Raw genomic sequence first — 24,973 nt, forward strand, 5'->3', positions numbered from 1 at the left:
ACTCCAAGTAAATCAGACATCTGTGAAATCAAACTGTCCACTTAGGAAGCAACACTGATTGACAATCAATTTCACATGCTGTTGTGCACATTCAACTTTGTAGAGAACTAAGTTTCCAATGAGAATATTTCATTCATTCCGATCTAGGATGTGTTATTTGAGTGTTCGCTTTATTTTTTTGAGCAATATATATAATTCTATATATAATTCAACTCATAAATATATACTTTATATGTATACTGTTGGTTATTTATACTTGAGTCATGGCCATTGCCAATTCATTCATATATGAGTCTGCGGAGAGGGACGGCATACAAATCTAATAAATTATTATTATTATTATTATTATTATTATTATTATTATTATTATTATAATATATGAATGAATTGGCAATGGCCATGACTCAAGTATAAATAACCAACAGTAACAAAAGACAAAGTCTATTCATTCAATAGCACCACCAGATCCTAGATTTCTGGCCTTCTTGCCTTTGGCATGTTTGCTGTGACATAATGTCAAATGGCTAATAAGACACTCCTACTCCATGCCTTTCATACTGAGCAACCTTCCCCACCTGGGTGCCCTTCCACATGGATTGGACTCCATCTCCCAGGATGCCTTGCAGCAGCAGTGACGAATCCAGGCATGTTGGCAAAGGCAGAACATGGAGATGAAGATAGCAAAGCACCTGCTTCCTGCTACAGAAAAGGGGAAACACAGGGGGGATTGGTATCCAGGGCTTGAAGATGTGGCAGCCCAGGAGGGTGGGAGAGGGTTAAACAAGGATACCAAAGTGTTTCAAAGGAATGAGCGCCAGGACTCGCTTTTGTATACACAGTGGGCCATTCATAGCTGCGGGGAATTGACACTTACGAGTTGCTGAAAAGCCGGTTGATCTATGTCACTCTGCAAGGCGAAATCGCTGAGGACTTTCCAGGGCGGCTGGTAACTCTGCACCTCCACCGGGTTCGCCTGCAAACCGCCGTCGTGTCTCTCCGGACTGGCTGCCACCATGGGGGTGCCCGTCATCCCCTGGATGTTCTGCAAACAAGGCAGCACAGGCAATGAGCATCCATACTAAAGGCATCTTAAATGCCTGGCGCATTAAAAAAAGAAGAAGCTATCAGCTGTGCTTGGCTTCAATGCACACCCTCCCCCGATCTTCTAAGTCCTTCAATCTTCCATAGCAATTGGAACAAGAGGGCTTTCTATTTTATTCCTTTTAATGAAAGTAGTGCTACAGTGGTACCTCTACCTAAGAATGCCTCTACTTACGAACTTTTATAGATAAGAACCGGGTGTTCAAGAACCATTTTCCACTTACAAACCTGAGCCTCCGAAACTGTAAATGGAAAAGGCAGGGAGAAGCCTCCGTGGGGCCTCTCTAGGAATCTCCTGGGAGGAAACAGGGCCGGAAAAGCAGGGAGAAGCCTCCAAGAAGCCTCTCTAGGAATCTCCAGGGAGGAAACAGAGCCTCCACCCTCCCCATGGTTTCCCCAATCGCACACTTTATTTGCTTTTACATTGATTCCTATGGGAAAAATTACTTCTTCTTACAAACTTTGCTACTAAAGAATCTGGTGACGGAACAAATTAAGTTTGTAAGTAGAGGTACCACTGTACTTAGAAACATACCCATTTCTAACATGAAACAACCCCAAAGAGCACATGCAAAGCTCCCATTCCACATAAATTTCCAGTTGCATTTAGTATCAGAAGGACCCTCTCTCGATCTGCAATCTATGTCTATATATCCCCAAACATCCCCAATTCTCAACCAATCTAGAGAAAGCTATTGTTCTCAGAGATCTGTAGGACAAAGTGTCGACTAAAGAAAAAAAAATGTCACCAGGGAGTTTAAGATGATTGTTCCAGTTCCGGAAAGGCAGAGAGAAATCCTTGTCAATATTGTCAGAGAATCTAAACCAGTTGCCCATTTAAAACATAAATCATGGGAACATAGTCCTTTCCTTTAAAAACGCAGTTCAGAGCAAATGCATTTAGGCATTACAGTGAGAGCACCATGATAGTCAAATGTCAGCAAAAAATAAAATAAAATAAAAATCAGGAGTTTGGTAGCACCTTTTCCAACTTTAACTATTAAAGGTCATAATCACAAAAGCAGTATACCAGTTAATAAAATTCACTAGTCAAAAGAGGAGCTAAAAGATTCCTCTTGATTTTGAACCCAGAGATGAGAGCTGTTGAAATCGCATTCTAGGATACACTTTTACCTGAGAGTAAGCTCCCCTGTCCTTAAAGAGGCTTACTTTTGAGTAAATTATTAGTAAGGAAGGCTTTCCAGCCACCATGCATTGAAAAGGCATTAAGATTCAAGGGCAACATAGCAGCTCTCCAGATTCTGAAAATCCTTGTTTGTTGTTTTCCTTTCAGCTTCCTTTTTTTTTCTTTGGGTTTGGGGGGTGAGAGAGATGGAGGAGACAAAGGCTGAACAATGGTGAATCCTCCATCTCTACTAATCAAACACACATGCTACCTCTTACCCCCCCACACACACACGCACTATTTTTTGACATCCTCTTTCAATCCCCTTCCATTTTCTTTTTATGTCTCTGCTTAGTTAATTTAATCAGAAGGAAGCATACTGTAGCTATACCACAGTTTTGACCTGTTCACTTATTTGAGACTATGTCAAGGCATGTCAGGTGTTAGCCCTTGGTTACATTTGTATGTAAAGTCCAAACAAAAACAAAGCTGTAAAAATTAAAATTTTACAATCATACAGGAACTTTTCAGCTACTGCCAATCCGGCATATTTATTTATTTATTTATTGGATTTGTATGCCGCCCCTCTCCGGAGACTTGGGGCGGCTAACAGCAACAATAAAACAGTGTACAATAGTAATCTAATACTAAAAACGATTAAAAAACCCATTAATATAAAAAACCAAACATACATACATACATACCATGCATAGAATTGTAAAGGCCTAGGGGGAAAGAGGATCTCAATTCCCCCATGCCTGACGGCAGGGGTGGGTTTTAAGTAGCTTACGAAAGGCAAGGAGGGTGGGGGCAATTCTGAATCTTCGGGGGGAGTTGTTCCAGAGGGCCAGGGCCGCCACAGAGAAGGCTCTTCCCCTGGGTCCCGCCAAGCGACATTGTTTAGTTGACGGGACCCGGAAAAGATATGCGTCAGATCTCAACTTGTGACCTGAATGATAAACCAGAAGTCTAAATAAAGCGGAAATAAAATAATGAATAAGCAAAGTGCAAAGTTTTCTGAACTGTTTGGGAACTGGAGAGGGAGGGGAAGGGCAAAAGAGTAGAAAAGGACTTCAAGGTTTACTCTAAAACAGGGATGTCCAACCATGGCAACTTTTAAGAGTTATTTAATTCCCAAAATTCCCCAGCCTGCCATAGGAGTTGAAGTTAGACATCTTAAAAGTCGCCGTAGTTGGAAACTCCTAGAAGTGTCTAGAAGTAAAAATTATGGAAATATTAATTAATTAAATTAAATCTGAACATGTTTGGCATTACCATAATTCTCTCTTCCCTCTTTATACACTGATTCTGGATGAGGCCCACGGGATAGCTTTAGTATACTCTTAATTCCTAACCATTTTGAACACACAAATAAGTGGCATTTATCTTAAGGCCACCCTAAAAGAGAAAGAGACTGACATTTTAGTTTCTCTCCTGCCTTTACTATAGGGATGAAATCCAGCAGGTTCTGACAGGTTCTGGAGAACCCGTAGCAGAAATGTTGATTAGTTCAGAGAACAGATAGAGGAGATTATGAGTAGTTCAGAGAACCAGCAAATACCACCTCTTACTGGTCCCAGAATGGGGTTGGAATGGAGATTTTGCAATCTCCTTCCCCCAGGAGTGGGGAGGGAATGGGGATTTTGCAGTATCTGTCCCCTGCTACAACCACCAAGCCACGCCCATAGAACAAGTAGTTAAAAATATGGATTTCACCACTGCTTTACTACTATTATCCCTTGGGCAAAGTGACATTTTTGGTCCTTCCTTGGCTGTGAGAAGCAGCAGCTGGATACAGAGGGATCACAAGAGGCCTCGAGTTAGGGGCAGAATTCTTCATTCAGAAGACGTCACCCGACGGTCATCAAAACTGACTTATGATGTTTGGAAACATGAGAGTCTAAAAAGGCAGTACAATTCCAGTAGAGTCTGCCGCTCTGGTGATTAAATTATAAATGCAGGAATAGCCAATTGTACCATTCTAAAACAGCCCACACCAGTCTGGATTTAAGCAGTGCTTGATTCCTTATGTTACAGCCTTAAGCGAGCACTTTAGGCTAATCATGTGTTTTTTGTTTTTGTTTTTACTTATAAGTATATACTATCTTTATTAAAGATTATTACCTTGATTGTAATTAATTTGCCATTATTAATTTGCCATTTGACGGGCCCCAGGGGAAGAGCCTTCTCTGTGGCGGCCTCGGCCCTCTGGAACCAACTCCCCCCAGAGATTAGAACTGCCCCCACCCTCCCTGTCTTTCGTAAACTACTCAAGACTCACTTATACCGCCAGGCATGGGGGAGTTGAGACACCTTTCCCCCAGGCTTTTTTATACTTTGTTTTATGTTTGGTATGAATGTGCTGGTTGGTTTTTTAAATAATGATAGGGTTTTATATGTTTTTTAATATTAGATTTGTTCCACTGCTATATTGTTTTTATTACTGTTGTGAGCCGCCCCGAGTCTTCGGAGAGAGGCGGCATACAAATCTAATAAATTATTATTATTATTATTATTATTATTATTATTATTATTATTATTTTATTTGTTAAAATTATAAATTATTAGTTATTATTATTAATAATAACTATTAATAATTCAAGGCAGCATTAAAACATAATAACTAACAAATCTTCCTCCAAAGAGGTGAGTTGGGCTTAGAAAGAGTGACCGGCTTTTATGACTAAGGTGGACCTTGAATTCAACTTGGCTCCTTGTTTTCTAGCCTGATAGGCCAAATTGGCTCCCTTTATTTCATTAATTTAAGTCAGGATCATGCCTGCGAAGGTTTATTTTTATGTGTTGTTTCTGTATGGGAGGAAAGACCAAAATCCTGTAGGTATTTTAAAGGACTTGCATCCAAAATAGCTTCCAAATACAGAACCATTTACATTCCTTTAAATTGTGCGTTTATGACACTCTGCAGTAGTGAAAATCCATTCTTTAACCAGGCCTTTCAGCCTTTAAAACAAATTTATAACTGCTTCCCACATTTGAGTACAAAGGTGTGCAACAATTAGGGTTTCTTCATGAAAATTTAAAAGGGAAAGTGGAAATAGAACTGGGGAAAATAATCTACTTTTCCTATTTGATTCATAAATAGCCTTTCACAGTATTCACTTAAATACTGCAACTACTGATTTAAACAAGTTCTGTCCCATGACTTATTCCTTTATTAAATGCCTCCCTGCTCGGCAAGGAACCTGTGCCAATGCGATTTAGGATAACCATTTTAGACTTTATTTCGGTTCCATCTGGTTCCAATAAGGATATATAAATCCTCCAAGTGGGTGGGGCATAACTTGGGGTACAGCCTCTCCAATTTTCTGGCACCTACTTCAGAGTGAACATTCAGCCAGATTTAGTTCTGCTGAACAAAATGGGCCTCACTACAGATCTAATGTTCCTATGTTTCCTGAATCAATTCTGTCTAAAAGAAAAGCAATGGAAAAAGCAGGAAAATATACACTGCTCAAAATAAATAAATAAAGGGAACACTTAAACAACAGAATATAACTATAAGTAAATCAAACTTCTGTGAAATCAAACTGTCCACTTAGGAAGCAACACTGGTTGACAATCAATTTCACATGGCTGTTGTGCACATTCAACTTTTTATAGAACAAAGTATTCAATGAGAATATTTCATTCATTCAGATCTAGGATGTGTTATTTGAGCGTTCCCTTCATTTTTTTGAGCAGTATAGAAAGGTTAAGAAAGATGCTGCACAAATCCCAGCGACCAGTTATGTCCCAAAGAGTGGCCCTTTTCCAGGTCCCGTCAACTAAACAATGTCGTTTGGCGGGACCCAGGGGAAGAGCCTTCTCTGTGGCGGCCCCGGCCCTCTGGAACCAACCCCCCCTCAGAGATTAGAATTGCCCCCACCCTCCTCATCTTTCATAAGCTTCTTAAAACCCACCTCTGCCGTCAGGCATATGGGAATTGAGATTCTTTCCCCGTTAGGCCTTTACATGCATGGTATGTTTTGTACGTATATTTGGTTTTATAATAAGGGTTTTTAATTGTTTTACTATTGGATTGTCACATGTTGTTTTATCACTGTTGTTAGCGGTCCTGAGTCCACGGAGAGGGGTGGCATACAAATCCAATAAATAAATGAATGAATGAATGAATGAATGAATGAATGAATGAATAAATAAATAAATAAATAAATAAAATGCCAACTCCTTTTATATCCAGGGAATGAGTTAAAAAAATTATTCACAAAGGTGCCTCTATCTGGAGAGAATAACACACCGATACCAATGATTACTGACATTATTTTGCCTCTAAATTAACATTATAACTAGGAATATGTTATAAACGCCTTTGGTCTCAACTAGGATTTATTCAACTCCATAGCTAGCACTGGTTGTTGAAGGGTATTCACTGGGTACTTCACTAGGTACAATGGCACAATTTCTGTAGTTATATCAATTTATTTTCTAACTTATTTTGTGTTGTTGCATTCTGTTCTCCCCAGTGCAAATCAGTACATTTCTAAAAATAAGTGTAAAACAGAAACATACCAAAACATTTTTGTAAAGCCTCCTATCATCAAAGCAAGCCCCATCCTCAAAATTACCTGGGAGAAAAAGGCCCATTTTCCTATGGATTTAGCCGATCTCTTTGCTACTGGAGCTATTATAAAAAGCAGAGGACCGCCTTCAAGGAAAAAAAATTGGTAGCAACCTTTTATCTTCCTCCCTCCCTTTCCCCACTGCCCTGCCCCCCCCCCCTTTTAATGGGATTGAGAGCATAATTAATTGGCACTCAGAATGTTTTCAGCCAAACAAAACACCCATTGAAGCAACATCATGCACACACGCTCACAATATCCACCCCTAAATCTCAAGGGGTTTTCACGGAAAAATAAAAAAGGGGATGAGTAGGGAAATCAAGATCTTATGTATAAATCATCCTAAGGCAGCCTTGCCCAATCTTGGCACAATATTTAAATTGTGTGGATTTGACTGGCTGGGGAATTCTGGGAGTTGAAGTCCACACATCTTAAAGAGTTGCCAGGGTTGAGAAAGACTGCCTTAGGCAGTTTAGTTATGGTTGAAGCCACACATACAACAGGTTACACCCAAACCACACTGTAGTCTAAATCAAAACTGAACAAGCCATCCTATAACTGAACACGAAGCAGGCGATCTTAGCTTATGGCTACGTTACCAACATATTTATTTTAGATAGACCTACCTTAGAGTAATCAATGGCTTATCACAACCTAATGAACTGTAACTATCCACACTATTAGTAAACACAGAGGCAGGTTCGTCCCCACCAAGCTAAGCTAAGACAACTATACACAAGAACAGTTTTTCCCCCCGAATGTCATCACTCTGCTAAACAAATAATTCCCTCAACACTGTCAAACTATTTACTACGTCTGCACTACTATTTCTACTAGTTTTTTCTCATCATTCCTTTCACCCATTTCTTCCCACTTATGAATGTATGACTGTAACTTGTTGCTTGTATTCTTAAGATTTTTATTAATATTGTTTCCTCGTTGCTTATTTGACTTCTATGACAATCATTAAGTGTTGTACCTCATGATTCTTGACAATCATTTCTTTTATGTACAAAGAGAGCATAGGCACCAAAGACAAATTCCTTGTGTGTCCAATCATACTTGGCCAATAAAGAATTCTATTCTATTCTACATTTGAATTCTATTCTATTCTGAAATGGCGACCACTTAGGTCCCACAGAGTTGGCCTTCTCCGGGTCCCGTCAACTAAACAATGTCATTTGGCGGGACGCAGGGGAAGAGCCTTCTCTGTGGCGGCCCCGACCCTTTGGAACCAACTCCCCCCAGATATCAGAGTTGCCCCCACCCTCCTTGCCTTCCGTAAAGCTCTTAAGACCCATCTTTGTCATCAGGCATGGGGGAACAGACACATCTCCCCCGGCCCTATACAGTTTATACATGGAATGTTTGTGTGTGTGTTTGCTTTTAATAATAGGATTTTTAGTGTTTTTTAAATTATTAGATTTGTTTTTTACATTGTTCTTGTTATTGTTGTGAGCCGCCCCGAGTCTACGGAGAGGGGCGGCATACAAATCTAATAAATAATAATAAAATAAAAGGGTCTCCTGCTAGAGTAGGAGTTGGACTGGATGACCTACAAGGTCCCTTCCAACTATAATAATAATTTAAGCTTAGAGAGCATTCAGGGCCCCTTGTCTCAACCCCTGTCTACAAATATTCTCCTTTATTGGCACCGCCTATTCTATCCCTGCACATTGGGCTTTCCTTGCCTACGAAAGTGTAAAACATTGCTTTTCTCATCATTGAATTGCATTTGGAATTCTATTCTATAATAATGGACGAAGGTCATTTGTGGTTCAGTGTGTTGCAGGAACATAGAAACATAGAAGATTGACAGCAGAAAAAGACCTCATGGTCCATCTACTCTGCCCTTATACTATTTTCTGTATTTTATCTTAGGATGGATATATGTTTATCCCAGGCATGTTTAAATTCAGTTACTGTGGATTTACCAACCACGTCTGCTGGAAGTTTGTTCCAAGCATCTACTACTCTTTCAGTAAAATAATATTTTCTCACGTTGCTTCTGATCTTTCCCCCAACCAACCTCAGATTGTGCCCCCTTGTCCTTGTGTTCACTTTCCTGTTAAATACACTTCCCTCCTGAACCTTATTTAACCCTTTAACATATTTAAATGTTTCGATCATGTCCCCCCTTCCCCTTCTGTCCTCCAGACTATACAGATTGAGTTCATAAGGAAAGTTGATAAGGAAAGACTTAATGGACTCATTAAGTTCATTAAGTTTTTCCTTAGGAACTTCTTTACTAACTTAATGAACCTCCTAAGGAAACACATAATTTAATTCAACAGAGCTGGGCTACAAACCTGAGACACTGAACTGCAGAAGAGTTGCGTTTCCACGATACCTTGGACCAGGAATCCTCAAACTTGGCAACTTTAAGACTTGTGGACTTCAACTCCTAGAATTCTCCAGCCAGCATAGCTGGCTGGAGAATTCTGGCAGTTCAAGTCTTAAAGTTGCCAAGTTTGGATCCAAAGTACCTCAGCTCCGCACAAAATGGTGGGCCTCTTTCAAGGACGGCTGCCCCCTAGAGGCCGGGGAAGAGATAGGCGCTGGGCCTGCTTACCGTCTTGTCGTTGGGCTGCTGCTGCTGCAGCTGCTTCATCATGATGCTCCGTTTTTTGTCTTTGCAACGCTTGTTTTGAAACCAGACCCGGATGACTCGGGGGCTGAGACCGGTCATTTCCACCAGTTGCTCCTTCATGAGGGCGTCGGGCCGGGGATTGGCGGCGTAGCAAGTCCTCAAAGTGTGGAGCTGCTTTTCGTTGAGGACCGTCCGGACGCGGGTTGTCTTTTCCGGCTGCTTGTGGACGTGGGGCCTGAGAGCTGGCTGCCTGGCAGAGATAGGTTCTGCTGTAAGAGAGGGAGGGAGGGAGAGGTGCCTGGTCAATGAAAAGACCAGAAGACAGACAAAGAGCAACCCTGAAGCTTTTGGGAGGTCTTCTGCCTCACTAGAACAGAAAGATGGGATTCTCCCTCATTCCCCCCACCAGGGCAGGATCCAAAATGGCCAACTTCAGAAAAGGGCAGGATCCAAAATGGCCAACTTCAGAAAAGGGCAGGATCCAAAGTGGCCGACTTCAGAAAAGGGCAGGATCCAAAATGGCCGACTTCAGAAAAGGGCAGGATCCAAAATGGCCAATCAACAGAAAAATAGTTGATGCAAGGAACCAGGGAAGGGCTACCAAAATTTTTACTATCACAATGTGGGCGTGGCTTATGTAGGATGCCCTGCATTTTCTTTCAACATCTTTCAGTGCAAATTGGATGCTCTGGGGTGGAGCTCCATTTTCGCTACCCCACTGCATTCCCCCCACTCCATCCGGGCAGCAGCCCATCCTTGCATGGAACTTACTACCAGACTCTGTAGTATCATCACCTAACCCCCAAAACTTCACCCTTAGACTATCTACTGTTGACTTCTCCCGATTCCTAAGAGGTCAGTAAGAGGTGTGCATAAGTGCACCAGAGCGCCTTCTGTCCCCTGTCCTAATGTTTATTTTTTACTAGTATGAATATTATTCTATCTTTGCATACCACCAATATGTATTTGACAAAACAAACAAACAAATAAATAAATAAAGGTGCTCCCCCCCCCCCCCCGCCAAGCACCACTCCTTTTTAAAAATCTCTTTCACCTTTAGGCTTCCATACTAACTAAACCAGGCCTTGGGCAACTTTAAAGTCTTGTGAACTTCAACTCCCAGAATTCCTGGCTGAGAAATTCTAGGAGTTGAAGTCCTCAAGTCTTAAAAGTTGCCCAGGCTGGACTAAACTACACTGCAATCAATCAATCAACCAATCAATCAATCAATCAATCAATCAATCAATCAGTACATACATACATACATACATACATGCATGCATGCATGCATACATACATACATACATACATACATACATACATACATAAATACATAAAACACTTAAACAACACTATATATAACGCCAAGTAAATCAAACTTCTGTGAAATCAAGGTAGGTAGGTAGGTAGGTAGGTAGGTAGGTAGGTAGGTAGGTAGATAGATAGATAGATAGATAGATAGATAGATAGATAGATAGATAGATAGATAGATAGATAGATAGATAGATAGAACGATTGTTGAATGAATGGTAATGGGAGTTTTTAATGTAGATTTTCATGGATTGTTTTTATGTATTAATTGGATTGATTTTACTATTCTCTCTTTATATATGTTGTGACCCACCCCGAGTCCTCTGAGCGGGGCAGCATACAAATCCAATTAAATAAATAAAATGAATAAATAAATAAGTAGGTAGGTAGGTGGGTGGGTGGGTGGGTGGGTGGATGGATGGATGGATGGATGGATGGATAGATAGATAGATAGATAGATAGATAGATAGATAGATAGATAGATAGATAGATAGATAGATAGATAGATAGATAGATAGATAGATTAGATAGATAGATAGATAGATAGATAGATAGATAGATAGATAGATAAAATAAAAGTTGAGCACTACTATTAGAGTGTTGACAAGCAGAGATAGGGTCAAAGATGTCAAGATGGCAGACACACAACTACTCTCTCTCTCTCTCTCTCTCTCTCTCTCTCTCTCTCTCTCTCTCTCTCTCTCTCACCCACTCTCTGGCAATACCCCTCTTTGCAAGCAAACAGATTCGTTAACTTCTTGGGAATGTTTCCAATGACATGCATTTTTCTTAGTGAGCTCATCGTCCATTTCATGGGCATCTCATCAAAGTAAAATTTTAGCATATTAGCTCAGTCCCAGCTATCACCACCACTGCCCCACCCCAAATCTTTCTGGAAGGAGAGAGGAAGAGGGAAGGAGGGAGAGAGTGGGGGGGGGGGGTTTAGAGAGTTGTAAGAATCTAAAAGGCAATTGCTGGATATTTCATTTTTTATCTATGGCAGATGGATTTGAAAAACTCCAAGGAAGGGGGAATAAAACTGCTACCACATCTATCTCTTGGTTGAGGCCCTTAAGCCTTACTCCTAACACTCAGAATTTTTTTTTTCTTCCCAGGTACAATGCAGGCCAAGGCTGAGTTCACACAACTCCCTCCCCCTACACACACACACCCTTGTTTAATTGTGGATAGTTAGATTGTACATTGTGTGAAGCCAGATAGGTTGAATCCTCTTATGGTTTCAATACATTTTGCAGCCTTCAGCAATTGGGTTAAATCAGTAAACAAGGAATTAAGTCTGTGGAATGCAACCAGGGGAATACCAAGACAATGATCCAGCTGCTTTGTTATAAAATCCCATGCTTCCTTTTCACTGTTGTGATGGCTCTTCCACACCCAGTTATGCATGCTGGATTTTTCTCAGAAATATCTATTGAAAATGAGGGCGGTTTTTTCCCCCATGCCAATCATTGTCCCTTGCTAATGGGAAAGAAAGGTTTAAGAAAACTCTGTTCGTTTAGCTTTTTTTTTTTTAATGAAAAGCAATTTCACCAACCCAACCAGCTAAACCAAAAATCCTGCAGGGGTTAATTAAAAATTTAAGAGATAATATTTTCAACTGGCATCCTTTTAGTGCAGGTAAGTCCTCGACTTTCAACAGTTCATTTAATGAGCCGAGGTTGGTGCAATGAGTAGAGTGCCACTAAAGCTGAGTGCTAGATCTGCAGGTCAGTGGTTCAAATCTTATCACCAGCTCAAGCTTGACTCAGCCTTCCATCCTTCCCAGATGGGTAAAATGAGGACCCGGATTGTGGGGGCAATGTGCTGGCTCTGTTAAAAAGTGCTATTGCTAACATGTTGTAAGCCGCCCTGAGTCTAAGGAGGAGGGCGGCATAAAAATCGAATGAATGAATGAATGAATGAATGAGTGAGTGAATAAAAGAAAGAAAGAAAGAGAGAGAGAGAGAGAGAAAGGAAGGAAGGAAAGAAAGAAAGAAAGAAAGAATATGATTCTGGCAATGTGTGTCAATTAACATACCTAGACTTCAGCAGTAGTGGGTTCTAAAACCTGTTGCTACCAGTTTAGAATAGAATAGAATAGAATAGAATAGAATAGAAGTCTAAGGAGAAGGACAACATTAAAAAATTGAATAAATATATAAATAAAATAATGACTTTTCAAAGTTACAATGGTACTAAAATGTGGCTTATGGCCGTTTTTCACATTTCACACTGCAGCAACCCCATGATCATGTCATCAAAATTCAGGTGGTTGGTAACAGTTTCATATTTAGGACTGTTGCTATGTCCCAAAGTAATGTGAGCCTCTTTTTGCGACCCCATCACAAGCAAAAACAAACATTTGGGAAGCTCAACTGGGTTATTAATTGATCAGTTGCATTCACTTAACCACCATGGCAAGAAAGATGACAAAATGGGGCAAAACTCATTTTTTAAAATGTCTCACTTAACAACAGAAAGTTTGGGATCAAAAGTGGTCATAAATCGAGAACGGCCTGTATATGCCCTTCATGAACATCCATAGAAACACAGAAGAGTGACAGCAGAAAAAAACTCATGGTCCATCTAGTCTGCCCTTATACTATTTCCTGTATTTTATCTTATGATGGATATGTGTTAGCCCCAGGCATGTTTAAATTCAGTTACTGTGGATTTACCAACCACGTCTGCTGGAAATTCGTTCCAGGCATCTACTACTCTTTCAGTAAAATAATATTTTCTCCCGTTACTTCTAATCTTTCCCCCAACTAACCTCAAATCCTGGTTTGTAATTTCTAACTGAACACATATAAATGCATTTTTTAGAACAATTCTATTCATGGGAAAGTACGTTCCATCCCTATACAGTGTTTATTCAGAAATGGCTTCTCCTTGGTCAGCTGATCAGTAAATCATCCCCTGAGGAAGAAAAGTCCCAGTTTTATATTCTTTTCCCTTGGCAGAAAATGCTACAGAAAGCCATAAAACCTCTTCCCACCAACTTTTTTCTTGAGATATTTTTTGCTTCTAATTTTAGACTACAAAGAGATTCTAAAAACAACCAAACCTTCCAGTAAATAACTGCATATCAAATAAACTATCCTAGGTTTGGATCCGGCCTATACAGTGATACCTTGTCTTACAAACTTAATTGGTTCCGGGACGAGGTTCTTAAGGTGAAAAGTTTGTAAGACGAAACAATGTTTCCCATAGGAATCAATGGAAAAGCGATTAATGCGTGCAAGCCCAAAATTCACCCCTTTTGCCAGCTGAAGCGTTGGTTTTTGCACTGCTGTGATTCCCCTGAGGCTCCCCTCCATGGGAAACCCCACCTCCGGACTTCCATTGCCAGCGAAGCACCCCGTTTTTGCGATGCTGGGATTCCCCTGCAGCATCACAAAAACACAGAAGTGCGGAGATGGGGTTTCCCATGGAGGGGAGTCTCAGGGGAATCACAGAAGCGCAAAAACGGGTGCTTCGCTGGCAAAGGAAGTCCAGAGGCAGGGAATCCCAGCAGCGGCGGCGGGTTTGTAAGGTGAAAATAGTTTGTAAGAAGAGGCAAAAAAATCTTAAACCCCGGGTTTGTATCTCGAAAAGTTTGTTGACGCGGCGTTTGTAAGATGAGGTATCACTGTACATGTGGGGGGTTCTTTCTTCTTTCAAATACCCACCTCTCTTTTCTCAGCTTTGTCTATTCCTCTCAAAGCAGGGTGTCCTGGTCTAGAAACAAAGAGAATGTGGTTCCAATGTGGAGCTTACTTGTGGTTTTTAAGGTACATTTATTGGGAAGGAAATTGTGCTGAAACCAGCGAGGCTTACTTCCAAGTAAGCCTATAAAGGCCAGGAGGAGTGCTTGCTATTTTTACATTTAAAGGAGCCTGCCTGAGAATACATTGTACCACACTGTTGTCATGTCTTGAGTTAGTCATGGGCATGTAAAATATATTGACAAAATTGAACGGGTCCAAAGACGGGCTACAAGAATGGTGGAAGGTCTTAAGCATAAAACATATCAGGAAAGACTTAATGAATTCAATCTGTATAGTCTGGAGGACAGAAGGAAAAGGGGGGACATGATCGAAACATTTAAATATGTTAAAGGGTTAAATAAGGTTCAGGAGGGAAGTGTTTTTAATAGGAAAGTGAACACAAGAACAAGGGGACACAATCTGAAGTTAGTTGGGGGAAAGATCAAAAGCAACGTGAGAAAATATTATTTTACTGAAAGAGTAGTAGATCCTTGGAACAAACTTCCAGCAGACATGGTTGATAAATCCACAGTAACTGAATTTAAGCATGCCTGGGATAAACATATATCCATTGTAAGATAAAATACAGGAAATAGTATAAGGGCAGACTAGATGGACCACGAGGTCTTTTTCTGCCGTCAGTCTTCTATGTTTCTATGTTTCTATGTTTCTATGTTTCTATGTTTCTATGTTTCTAAAAGGAAAACAACAGTAAGGCCTTAAAACCTGAACCACCTTCTTTGCCTACTAATCCCCCCCACCCTGTCCCAAATTTAGGGCCCTCTGGATGTAGATTGCAATTGTATTGGCCATTCAACTCGCTCTATTGCCAACAGACTGGGGAAAAGGTTGGTTCAGGGGTTTTATTCATGGTGCAAATGCCTTCTATAGATCATCCTAAATAAGGATGATAACAAAGAGGCTGGAAAGTTCTCCTCCCCTCCCCCCCAAAAAAACCTGGAGTTGGGGTGGGAAATCAGGCCCAGGAGAAAGAGAAGTGAAGCAAAATAATGCCTAAACTTCCTAAACTCACTTCAAAACCTTCAGCTACAATTTCTTCCCAAATCATAAAAATGGCTTTGGAAAGAGGCAGTGGGATCTTCTGGAAAACAAGGACCAAAGATTAGCTTGTTGGCAGTTGTACATTGAAAAGTTTTTCCCATATTATGAGTTTCCCTGTTTGTAGCAACTTTCTCCATCCCAAAGCTTTATTCTAAAGAAACATCTTGGGAAGAGAACAGTGGGTAGTTGACATATTGGCAGCATCCCACTGGGGGTGCATTCTAAATCCCCCCTATCTCCCATTGGGGGAATGCTGAAATAGATTTATATCTATTTTATAAAACTCTTTATATCTGTCTGTCTGTCTGTCTGTCTGTCTGTCTGTCTGTCTGTCTGTCTGTCTATCTATCTATCTATCTATCTATAATTCTCTCTCTCTCTCTCTCTCTCTCTCTCTGTGCATGCAACATATTTTTGCTGATAATGAAAAGGAAGGGAGATTAGTATAGATCTATTTCAAGCAATTTTGCTCTCATCAGCTAGCTATACCCTTACCGGGATTTAAAACTGTATTAAGTTTTAAGGTTAAAGATATACATACATACATACATACATACATACATACATACATACATACATACATACTGTACATACATACATACATACATACATACATACATACATACATAACATATTTTTGCGGATAATAAAAAGTAAGGGTGACTACTATAGATCTATTTTGAGCTTATTTGCCTTCATCAGTAGCCACACCCTTTTACTGGGATTTGAACCTGGAGCCTCTGCCTTTAGCTTGTACCAGGGAAGGGTTATGTGTGATTTTTTTTTTTGGGGGGGGGAGGTTAAAGCCTAGAGGTTAAAGCTGCTGCCTTACCAGCAGACTGCCCAAGACTGCCCCGGTTCAAACCCCGGTAAGGGTATGGATAGCTGATGAGAGCTAAATAGCTTGAAATAGATCTATACTAGTGTCCCTTCATTTTCATGATCAGCAAAAATATACACACATACATGCAATCTCTTTAGGCAGCTATTCTAGGAAGCCCTATTGACCTCACTGAAACTAATGTTTGAATAGACATCTAAGGAAATTGTACAGTACTCCAATAGAGACCAATATAGTTTTCCTCTACAGTTAGTGTTTGATTAACCTACGCTATATACCTGACAGCACAAGATACACAAACAAAGAGAAAGAAAGCACACACACACACACACACACACACATGTCTGTTTATCCATTTAAAATATACCTAGTAGCTTAATAATCAGTTGATAAGCTACCAAAGATAACACATTATTTACCTTTGGACTATAGCAGACGTTTGATTCACATCAGCCAACTGAAGTTTTGTATTGACTTCAACATGAGATGGATTGAATCTCCTGTCTCTGACAAGCAAACTATACCAATTGAAATATGTGTCTCCTGAATACCTTCAGGTTCACAGGTTAACTTAATATAAACAATGTTTCATCTGTAGATACTAAATACACTTACTGGAGGAATTGTGATCCCCATCGTATTTTCTCATAAGGAAAGTCTTCTAGATACAGGGGAGCTAAGGCTGCCATTTAATTCATGTGGAAATAAATCTCATGGATATTTAATAAAACTTATTCTTTTAACTAAGCAAGTGTAAATTACTTCCACAGAAAAGGGGTTGCAAACATACTGGATAAGTGGGATTGATACACTAACTTCAACAGGTGTAGATACTCACTTCAGTGCTAGTATCTGCACCTGTTACCCCCAAAACACAAACCCCACCGATTGTTCAGAAACTTCTGTAACAAAAACTATGTTCTTTTTTTTTCTCTGTAGGGAATAAAAGTCTTTTAAAAAAATCACTGGAACATTTTCTAAGCAAACGCAAAGAGGCTTCAATTGCAGGGGGGGAGTGAATGCAAATTTCATATAATTCAAAATGTATTTGCAAGTGTTTGAGTTTGTCAGGCAGAGTGCCTAATCGTAGGGATAAGTCAAATTAGACGGCAACTCTACATTTACTCTTCCTGGGAATAAATCCTACTGAACTTAACTTCCTGATGAAGTGATCCACAAAAGCTCGTGCAGCAATAAACATGTTAGTTTTGGAAGATACCACAAGATTCCTTCCTGTCCTGTTTTTTCTGTGTAAACACATCTAGAATTGTGTTACTGGTTCCACCAAAATTCTGGCACCAAATACCATGTCAATTCAGGCCTTGGGAAGTTGCGATTAAAAAAAACAGAGTTTGATTATTGGCCAACAGTTGTCCGGTCTAATGAATCTAGTATATTAGACAGGAGTAAGATAAACTTGATAAGCCTGTGGTTCAGTATTCATGGAAACAAGACATTCAACTTAAAGACAATTTGTTTGATTGAGGCTTATGTAAATATAACAATGGTATTTGATTAACCGTGATTTTGGATTTTGCCAATAATTTTCATTGGATTCCATAAGATATGGAGGGAAGAAACTTTTACTCTATATGGTAGTGATGGGGATTTAATCTGGAGAAAACTATTTGGTGTAAAGGTTTAACATGCTGGGCTATAAGTCAGGAGATTTGAAGGAAGGAAAGAAGGAAGGAAGAGAGGGAGGGAGGAAGAAAGAAAGAAAGAAAGAGAAAGATAGAGAGAGAGAGAGAAAGAAAAAAGATAGGAAGGAAGGAAAGAAAGAGAGAGAGAAAGAAAGAAGATAGGAAGGAAGGAAAGAAGAAAGAAAGAAAGAAAAAGATAGAGGGAGAAAGAAAGAAGGTAGGAAGAAAGGAAGGAGGAAGGAAGGAAGGAAAGAAGAAAGAAAGAAGATAGGAAGTAAAGAAAGAAGGAAAGAGAGAGAAAGAAAGAGAGAGAGAGAGAGAGAGACAGAGAGAGAGAGAAAGCGAAAGAAAGAAAGAAAGAAGATAGGAAGGAAGAAAAGAAAGAAGAAAGAAGGAGGAAGGAAGGAAGGAAAGAAGAAAGAAAGAAGATAGGAAGGAAAGAAAGAAAGAAGGAAAGAAAGAAAGAAAGAAAGAGAGAGAGAGAGAGAAAGAAAGAGAGAGAGAGAGACAGAGAGAGAAAGAAAGAAGATAGGAAGGAAAGAAGAAAGAAAGAGAGACAGAGAGAGAGACAGAGAGAGAGAGAAAGAAAGCGAAAGAAAGAAGATAGAAAGGAAGGAAGGAGGAAGGAAGGAAGGAAAGAAAGAAGAAAGAAAGAAAGAAAGAAGATAGGAAGGAAGGAAAGAAAGAAAGAAAGAAAAAGAGAGAAAGAAAGAAAGAAAAACAAACAAACAAACAAATAAACTTTTACTGTATATGGTGGTGGTGGGGATTTAATCTGGAGAAAATAATTTGGTGTAAAGGTTAAAGGTGCTGGGCTAAAAGTCAGGAGCTTGTAAGTTCTAGTTCTACTTTAGGCACAAAGTCAGGTCGGTGACCTTGGACCAATCACATACACAGAGAGAGAGAGAGAGAGAGAGATGGGGGGAGGGGGAGAGAGAGAGAGAGAGAGTCCTAAGACTAAGAGGAAGGCCAGGGTAACATTCCAAAAATCTTGCTGAGAAAACTGCAAGCATTACACCAGAAGCCGAACACTTAATTTTAAAGGCCACCCAAAATCTCTGCTGTGAGAGTGAGTGACCCTATAAATGATTTAAATGTGTAAGCACATATACACAAAATATACATCAAAGAATTCTGTTGCACATCTCATTGACTTGAATGAAAGCGAGCCCAACATTCAAGCAGAACTTATTCCTTTCTATCCTTTTTCAAGTGCAGCTTGCTTAAGGCACATAGCCAGCTGAAACTAAGCGAACTTTCCTGCCTTAACCCTAAACCTTTAGTGTAGGCCTTTTCATTTACATAACTATATTGTTATTCTGCTTAGAAATATATTGCTCAAAAAAATAAAAGGGAACACTCAAATAACACATCCCAGATCTGAATGAATGAAATATTCCCACTGAATACTTTGTCCTGTACAAAGTTGAATGTGCACAACAGCATGTGAAGTTGATTGTGAACCAGTGTTGCTTCCTAAGTGGACAGTTTGATTTCACAGAAGTTGATCTACTTGGAGTTATATTGTGTTGTTTAAGTATTCCCTTTATTTTTTTGAGCAGTGTAGTTTCATCTCATTTATTTGTCTTAAGTTAAAGCTCAGAGGGCAATGGAATTTGCTTTTGAATAACTAGAACTGTAGCTTTCCCCACTTTGGGTGGAAAAGTATAGCCCTTTTCCTTCCATACCTTTAATCCCATACCTCTAATTTCACACCTTTGATTAAATCAAGACGGTAAACAATGGAAGCTTAGGACGCAATGAAGTGTCTTAATTTTTAAGGAAGCCCAAGTCCGCTTGGACTATAAAGTATCAGACCAGAATACCTGTGGGACCACCTTCTGCCGCATGAGTCCCACAGAGTCGGCTTCCTCCAGGTCCCTTCAACAAGACAATGGCACTTGGTGGGGCCTAGGGGAAGAGCCTTCTCTGTGGTGGCCCCGACCTTCTGGACTCAGCTCCCACCCCCAGAGATTTGCACTGCTCCCACCCTCCTTGCCTTCTGTAAGACTTTCTAGCCTCATTTATGTTGCCAGGCTTGGGGCTTTAGACTTCTGCCCCTGGCCAAGGAAAGATATGGGAGTTAGTGGATTGAATGGGTGTGAGTGCTTTTACAGTCTTTGGGTTTTTAGATTACTAATTATTGATTGGATTCAGGGTGTGATATACAGTATTGTCACTTTACATGTTGTAAGCCGCCCTGAGTCCTAAGACAGGGGTGGCATAAAAGTCCAAGAAAGAAAGAAAGAAAGAAAGAAAGAAAGAAAGAAAGAAAGAAAGAAAGAAAGAAAGAAAGAAAGAAAGAAAGAAAGAAAAATAGAGGGAGGAAGGGAAGATGGGAAGGAAGGAAAGAAAGAAAGAAGATAGGAAGGAAAGAAAGAAAGAAAGATAGATGGATAGATAGATGATAGATAGATAGATAGATAGATAGATAGATAGATAGATAGATAGACAGACAGACAGACAGATAGATAGAAAGAAGATACATGGGAAGGAAGGAAGAAGATAGGAAGAAAGGAAGAAGGAAGGAATTAAGGAAGGAAGGAAGGAAGAAAGAAAGAGAGAGAGAGACAGAAAGACAGACAGGCAGAAAGAAAGAAAGAAAGAAAGAAGATAGGAAGGAAGGAAAGAAAGAAAGAGAGAGAGAGAGAGAGAGAAAGAAAGAAAGAAAGAAAGAAAGAAAGAAAGAAAGAAAGAAAGCAAGCAAGCAAGCCATGGCTTTGCAGAGCCAAAGAACCACAGAAAAGTCGTGTTTTGTTTTGTTTTTTCTGCAAGAAGCTAAAATACAGTAGAAAACCGGGCAGCTCAGGGTCAGGGCTGGGCCTGGCAAGACAGTCGGTCCAAAGGCGCGCAGCACCAGCCCAGCTCGTCCCCGGAAGGATCCCCACGGGGTACCTGCCATCTGGAGCGGCCTGGCCGGGTGCAAGGGGCTGAGGGGGTCTCCGGCGCCGAGGCTGGCTCTTTCCACCACGTCATGGTCCGCCCGGCAGAAGAGCCCGTCCTCTCGAAGCGCGAACTCGTCCCCGGGAATGAGCTGGCGGCTGCAGGCCACGCAGCGAAAGCACTCGATGTGGTAGACTTTGGAGCGGGCGCGCATCACGAAGTCGTTCTTGCTGAAGCCGATGTTGCATTTGGCGCACTTGATGCCGTAGAGTCTGAGGTTCGGGTTCCGCCGGGGGAGAGGCGAGGGAAGGGGGAAGGTGGGAAGGAAACAGGGGGGGGGAGGGAGAGAGGGAGGAAAATTAATTTATTTCAGACCCTTGTTCGAAACAATCCTCCTTTTTTATTTTGCATTTTTGACCCGATCCATCACACCGCGCGTTTTTTAGGCGTTCGTCCAAAGCAACCTTTTTCTATTAAATCCGTCCAGCTGACTCTCTCCCCTGTTTAAATGGAGGGGGCAAAGTGTGGACCCCAACCCAGATTTGGAGCTGATGTGCTTCTATGCTTGAAGAAAGCACCCAGCGGCGATGTACTGCTCTCCCGGCAAGGAAAGAAAGCTTGGAAAGGGGTTGCAATTTTAATTAATTATCTAAAGAACAGAACAGAATAGAATAGAATGGCCAAATGTGATTGGACACACAAGGAATTTGTCTTTGTATATGTATAACATATTTTTGCTGATAATGAAAAGGTAGGGAGGCTAGAATACAGTAGTTCTATTTCAAACTATTTTGCTTTCATCAGCTAGCTGTACCCTTACTAAGGTTTGAACCTGGGCAGTCTCCTATTAACCCCTAGAGACTACAGGTTTTCCTTCTCACAGCTTGTACCAGGGAAGATTTTTTTTTTTAAAAAAAATACATTTACATATATGTATACCAGGGTGATTAGACATATATGTATCTTAGTAGTCTACCTTCCTAGACACACAAGAGACACTCAAAATATTATACTGGGGGAAAAACCCGAACTCACAACAATCTACATACATATACTCATGAAAATCTGGGAAAACAAATTAAATATATATTGTACATATATACATATACATATACTGTACATGTACACATACATATACATATGTATATGTATATGTATATGTTTATGTATATCTATGTCTATGTATGTATGCATGTATATATATATACTGTAGATATATACTGTACACACACATATATACTGTTTACACACACACACACACACACACACACACACGCATACTGCTAAAAAAATAACACATCCTAGATCTGAATGAATGAAATATTCTCATTGAATACTTTGTTCTGTACAAAGTCCAATGTGCACAACAGCCCGTGAAATTGATTGTCAATCAGTGTTGCTTCCTAAGTAGACAGTTTGATTTCATAAAAGTTTGATTTACTTGGAGTTATATTGTGTTGTTTAAATGTTCCCTTTATTTTTTTTGAGCAGTGAATCATGTTTCATGCTGCTAACTGAAAGTGTTTGTTAAGAATTGTATTTATTTAGACACCTAATCAGAGAATTCCAACCAGTGATTATGTTTTTGGTAAGAATTTGACTATCCATGTAGTAAAATAGTACTATATATGTAGTATTACACACACACATGTTGTAATTTATTTGTGTGCCTGTCTCTTTCTCCAACAGTGGAGAAAATTACTCTACAGATTCCTGGAATCTAGGATCTTCTTCAGTGAGTGGCAAGGAAGGGAATCACCTAAAGGTTAATTCTGGAGTCTAGACCAGTGTTTTTCAACCAGTGTGCTGTGGCACACTAGTGTGCCGCGAGACATGGTCAGGTGTGCCGCGAAGCTCAGAGAGAGAAAGAAAACAAGAGAAAGAAAGAGCAAGAGAGAGAGAGAGAAAACAAGAGAGAAAGAAAGAAAGAGAGAGAGAGAGAAAGACATAGAGGGAAGTAGGGAGGGAGAGAGAAAGAGCAAAAAAGAGGAAAGAAGGAAGAGAGAAAGAAAGAGGGATGGAGAGAGAGAAAAAAAGAGGGAGAGAGAAATAGAGCGAAAGGGAGGAAGAGAGAGATTTTTTTGTCCAAACTTTTTTTAGCCACCCCCCCTCAATGTGCCCCATGGTTTTGTAAATGTAAAAAATGTGCCGAGGCTCAAAAAATGTTGAAAATAACTGGTCTAGACCGATGAAGACCGAGGGAGATTAAAGTGTAGAGTCCTATTTATATATATTTTTAAAAACGCACCCCATCCTTTAAAAACACGCAAACATGCTGGTTCTGGCTGGGCCGACCCCGGTCAAAGCAAAACTCTGCGGAGCTTCTAATTCACCCTCTTTTTATAAGGACGCGCAGAAACCATAAGCCTTTCCATGCTATCCTCGCCAAGATCCTCGCGCCGGCACCAAAAATCCCGAAGCGGAAACGTTCCTGTTTTATGGGGCCAGAAACGGGATTTGAAGGCCAGACATTCGCGTGTATTTGGGGGAATGCTTTGTTTTGGAGATTAAGACTCAAGAGGGATAATTTAAAAACAAAACAAAACACCAGGTCTGAACGTGGCCATTCGTAGGAAAAGCGCTATGGTTGACCTTTTTGAATGGGTTTGATTTGTCGCTCCCAAAAAAATCCTGAAGTTGGTTTATTAATTTGTAGATTTGTGGCGGCTCTCGGGGCTTCCTGGTTCTGGATTTGGCAAAGCGAGTGGCGAGGCCTACCTTTTTCGCTAAGGTTTTCCTTCCGCGAGTTCAAGGACGCCCGCCCACCAGCCTTCCCACCCACCCATCCAAATTCGGTTCTTTCTATATTTCATATATTTTATTTTTTAAATTTTTTTAAAGCTCCCGACTAATCCGCGAGCGCAAACGAATCTGGAGTTTAGCTCAGCCTTCTCTGCCTCGGCGCCGATATTTATTGAGTTTATATTCCAGAAAGGAGGAGAAAAACCATACACCGAATCTTATCGAAGTTTCCCTCCAAAATAGATCCGAAGCGCTTCCAGAGCAGGGAACAAACCTCTTGGAGCACCGCTCAACCCAGCGATGGGGTTAGGGAGTGCTTTGCAAAGGCAACCTTTTGCTCGCCACTGAGTATAATTTCCCTGTAGATCTGGGGCGCAGGTACAGTATATATATATATTTCACTTTATAATTCACCTCCCTTTTCAGTTATCAGCAAAAATATGTAACTGTATGTATGTGTGTGTGTGTGTGTGTGTGTCTATGTGTGTGTGTGTGTATGTATGTATATATATATACAGTATATATACTATATATGTATATATATACAGTATACACACACATACATGCACACATATAGTTACATATTTAAGTTGTATATATATATAGTATGTATATATATATACATATATATAGTGTCACATGTTTTTGCTGAATTTGAAAATTATATACATATAATATAGTTACAGTATATAGTTATATACATAGTTACTTATAAGATATATATGCCAAGATATATATGCCAAGAATCGTCCTAAAAATGTGAGTTCCAGGTGTATTTATAAATGAAGAGGCAGCAGCCATCGCCATCTCCAGAACCTTTAAAATTTATTAAAAACTACTAAAATTACTAAACTTTCTCGTTAATCCCCAACTAACGTCGTCAGAATATTAAAATCCCCATTGAAGACATAGTTGGTCTTATATAATGCTGCTCAATTTACTCACAGGCCCACACCCTTCCTTCCCTCTCTCTATACAGTATATCCCTCTATCATCTATCTATCTATCTATCTATCTATCTATCTATCTATCTATCTATCTATCTATCTATCTATCGTATCTATCTATCTATCTATCTATCTATCTATCTATCCACACACATACATATACATTTACATATATACATGTCTTATATGCTTGTGTGTTTTTGCTGATAATGAAAAAGAAGGGAGACTGGTATAGATCTATTTCAAGCTATTTTGCTCTCGTATCTCTCTCAGCCGTTCCTTATCTTATCACTGTGCAACCTCTCTCCTTAAAAGTAAACCCGAAGGAGAGAGAAAAATAATAATAATGGATAATAAAAGAATTAACAAAGCTCCAAACTATCGGCTGTTTTTTCCCC

General features: G+C 40.1%; 1 protein-coding gene across 2 annotated transcripts in view; it reads right to left on the bottom strand.

Moving 5' to 3' along the window:
- The window catches only part of ISL1 (ISL LIM homeobox 1), a 107,983-nt gene that overhangs the window by 76,404 nt on the left and 6,606 nt on the right, over positions 1–24,973 (bottom strand). For both annotated transcript variants that reach the window (XR_011557796.1, XM_070736381.1), the window contains 3 exons: positions 20,899–21,158; positions 9,380–9,666; positions 875–1,042 (listed from right to left, as the gene is read on the bottom strand). Coding sequence is in view for 1 of the 2 variants with exons in the window: in XM_070736381.1 (XP_070592482.1) it covers positions 875–1,042; positions 9,380–9,666; positions 20,899–21,158 (715 nt within the window). In the remaining variant the exon portion in view is untranslated. The remainder of the gene's footprint in view (positions 1–874; positions 1,043–9,379; positions 9,667–20,898; positions 21,159–24,973) is intronic.

Source organism: Erythrolamprus reginae, chromosome 2 (assembly GCF_031021105.1).
Source record: "Erythrolamprus reginae isolate rEryReg1 chromosome 2, rEryReg1.hap1, whole genome shotgun sequence".
NCBI classification, from domain to species: Eukaryota; Metazoa; Chordata; class Lepidosauria; order Squamata; family Dipsadidae; genus Erythrolamprus; species Erythrolamprus reginae.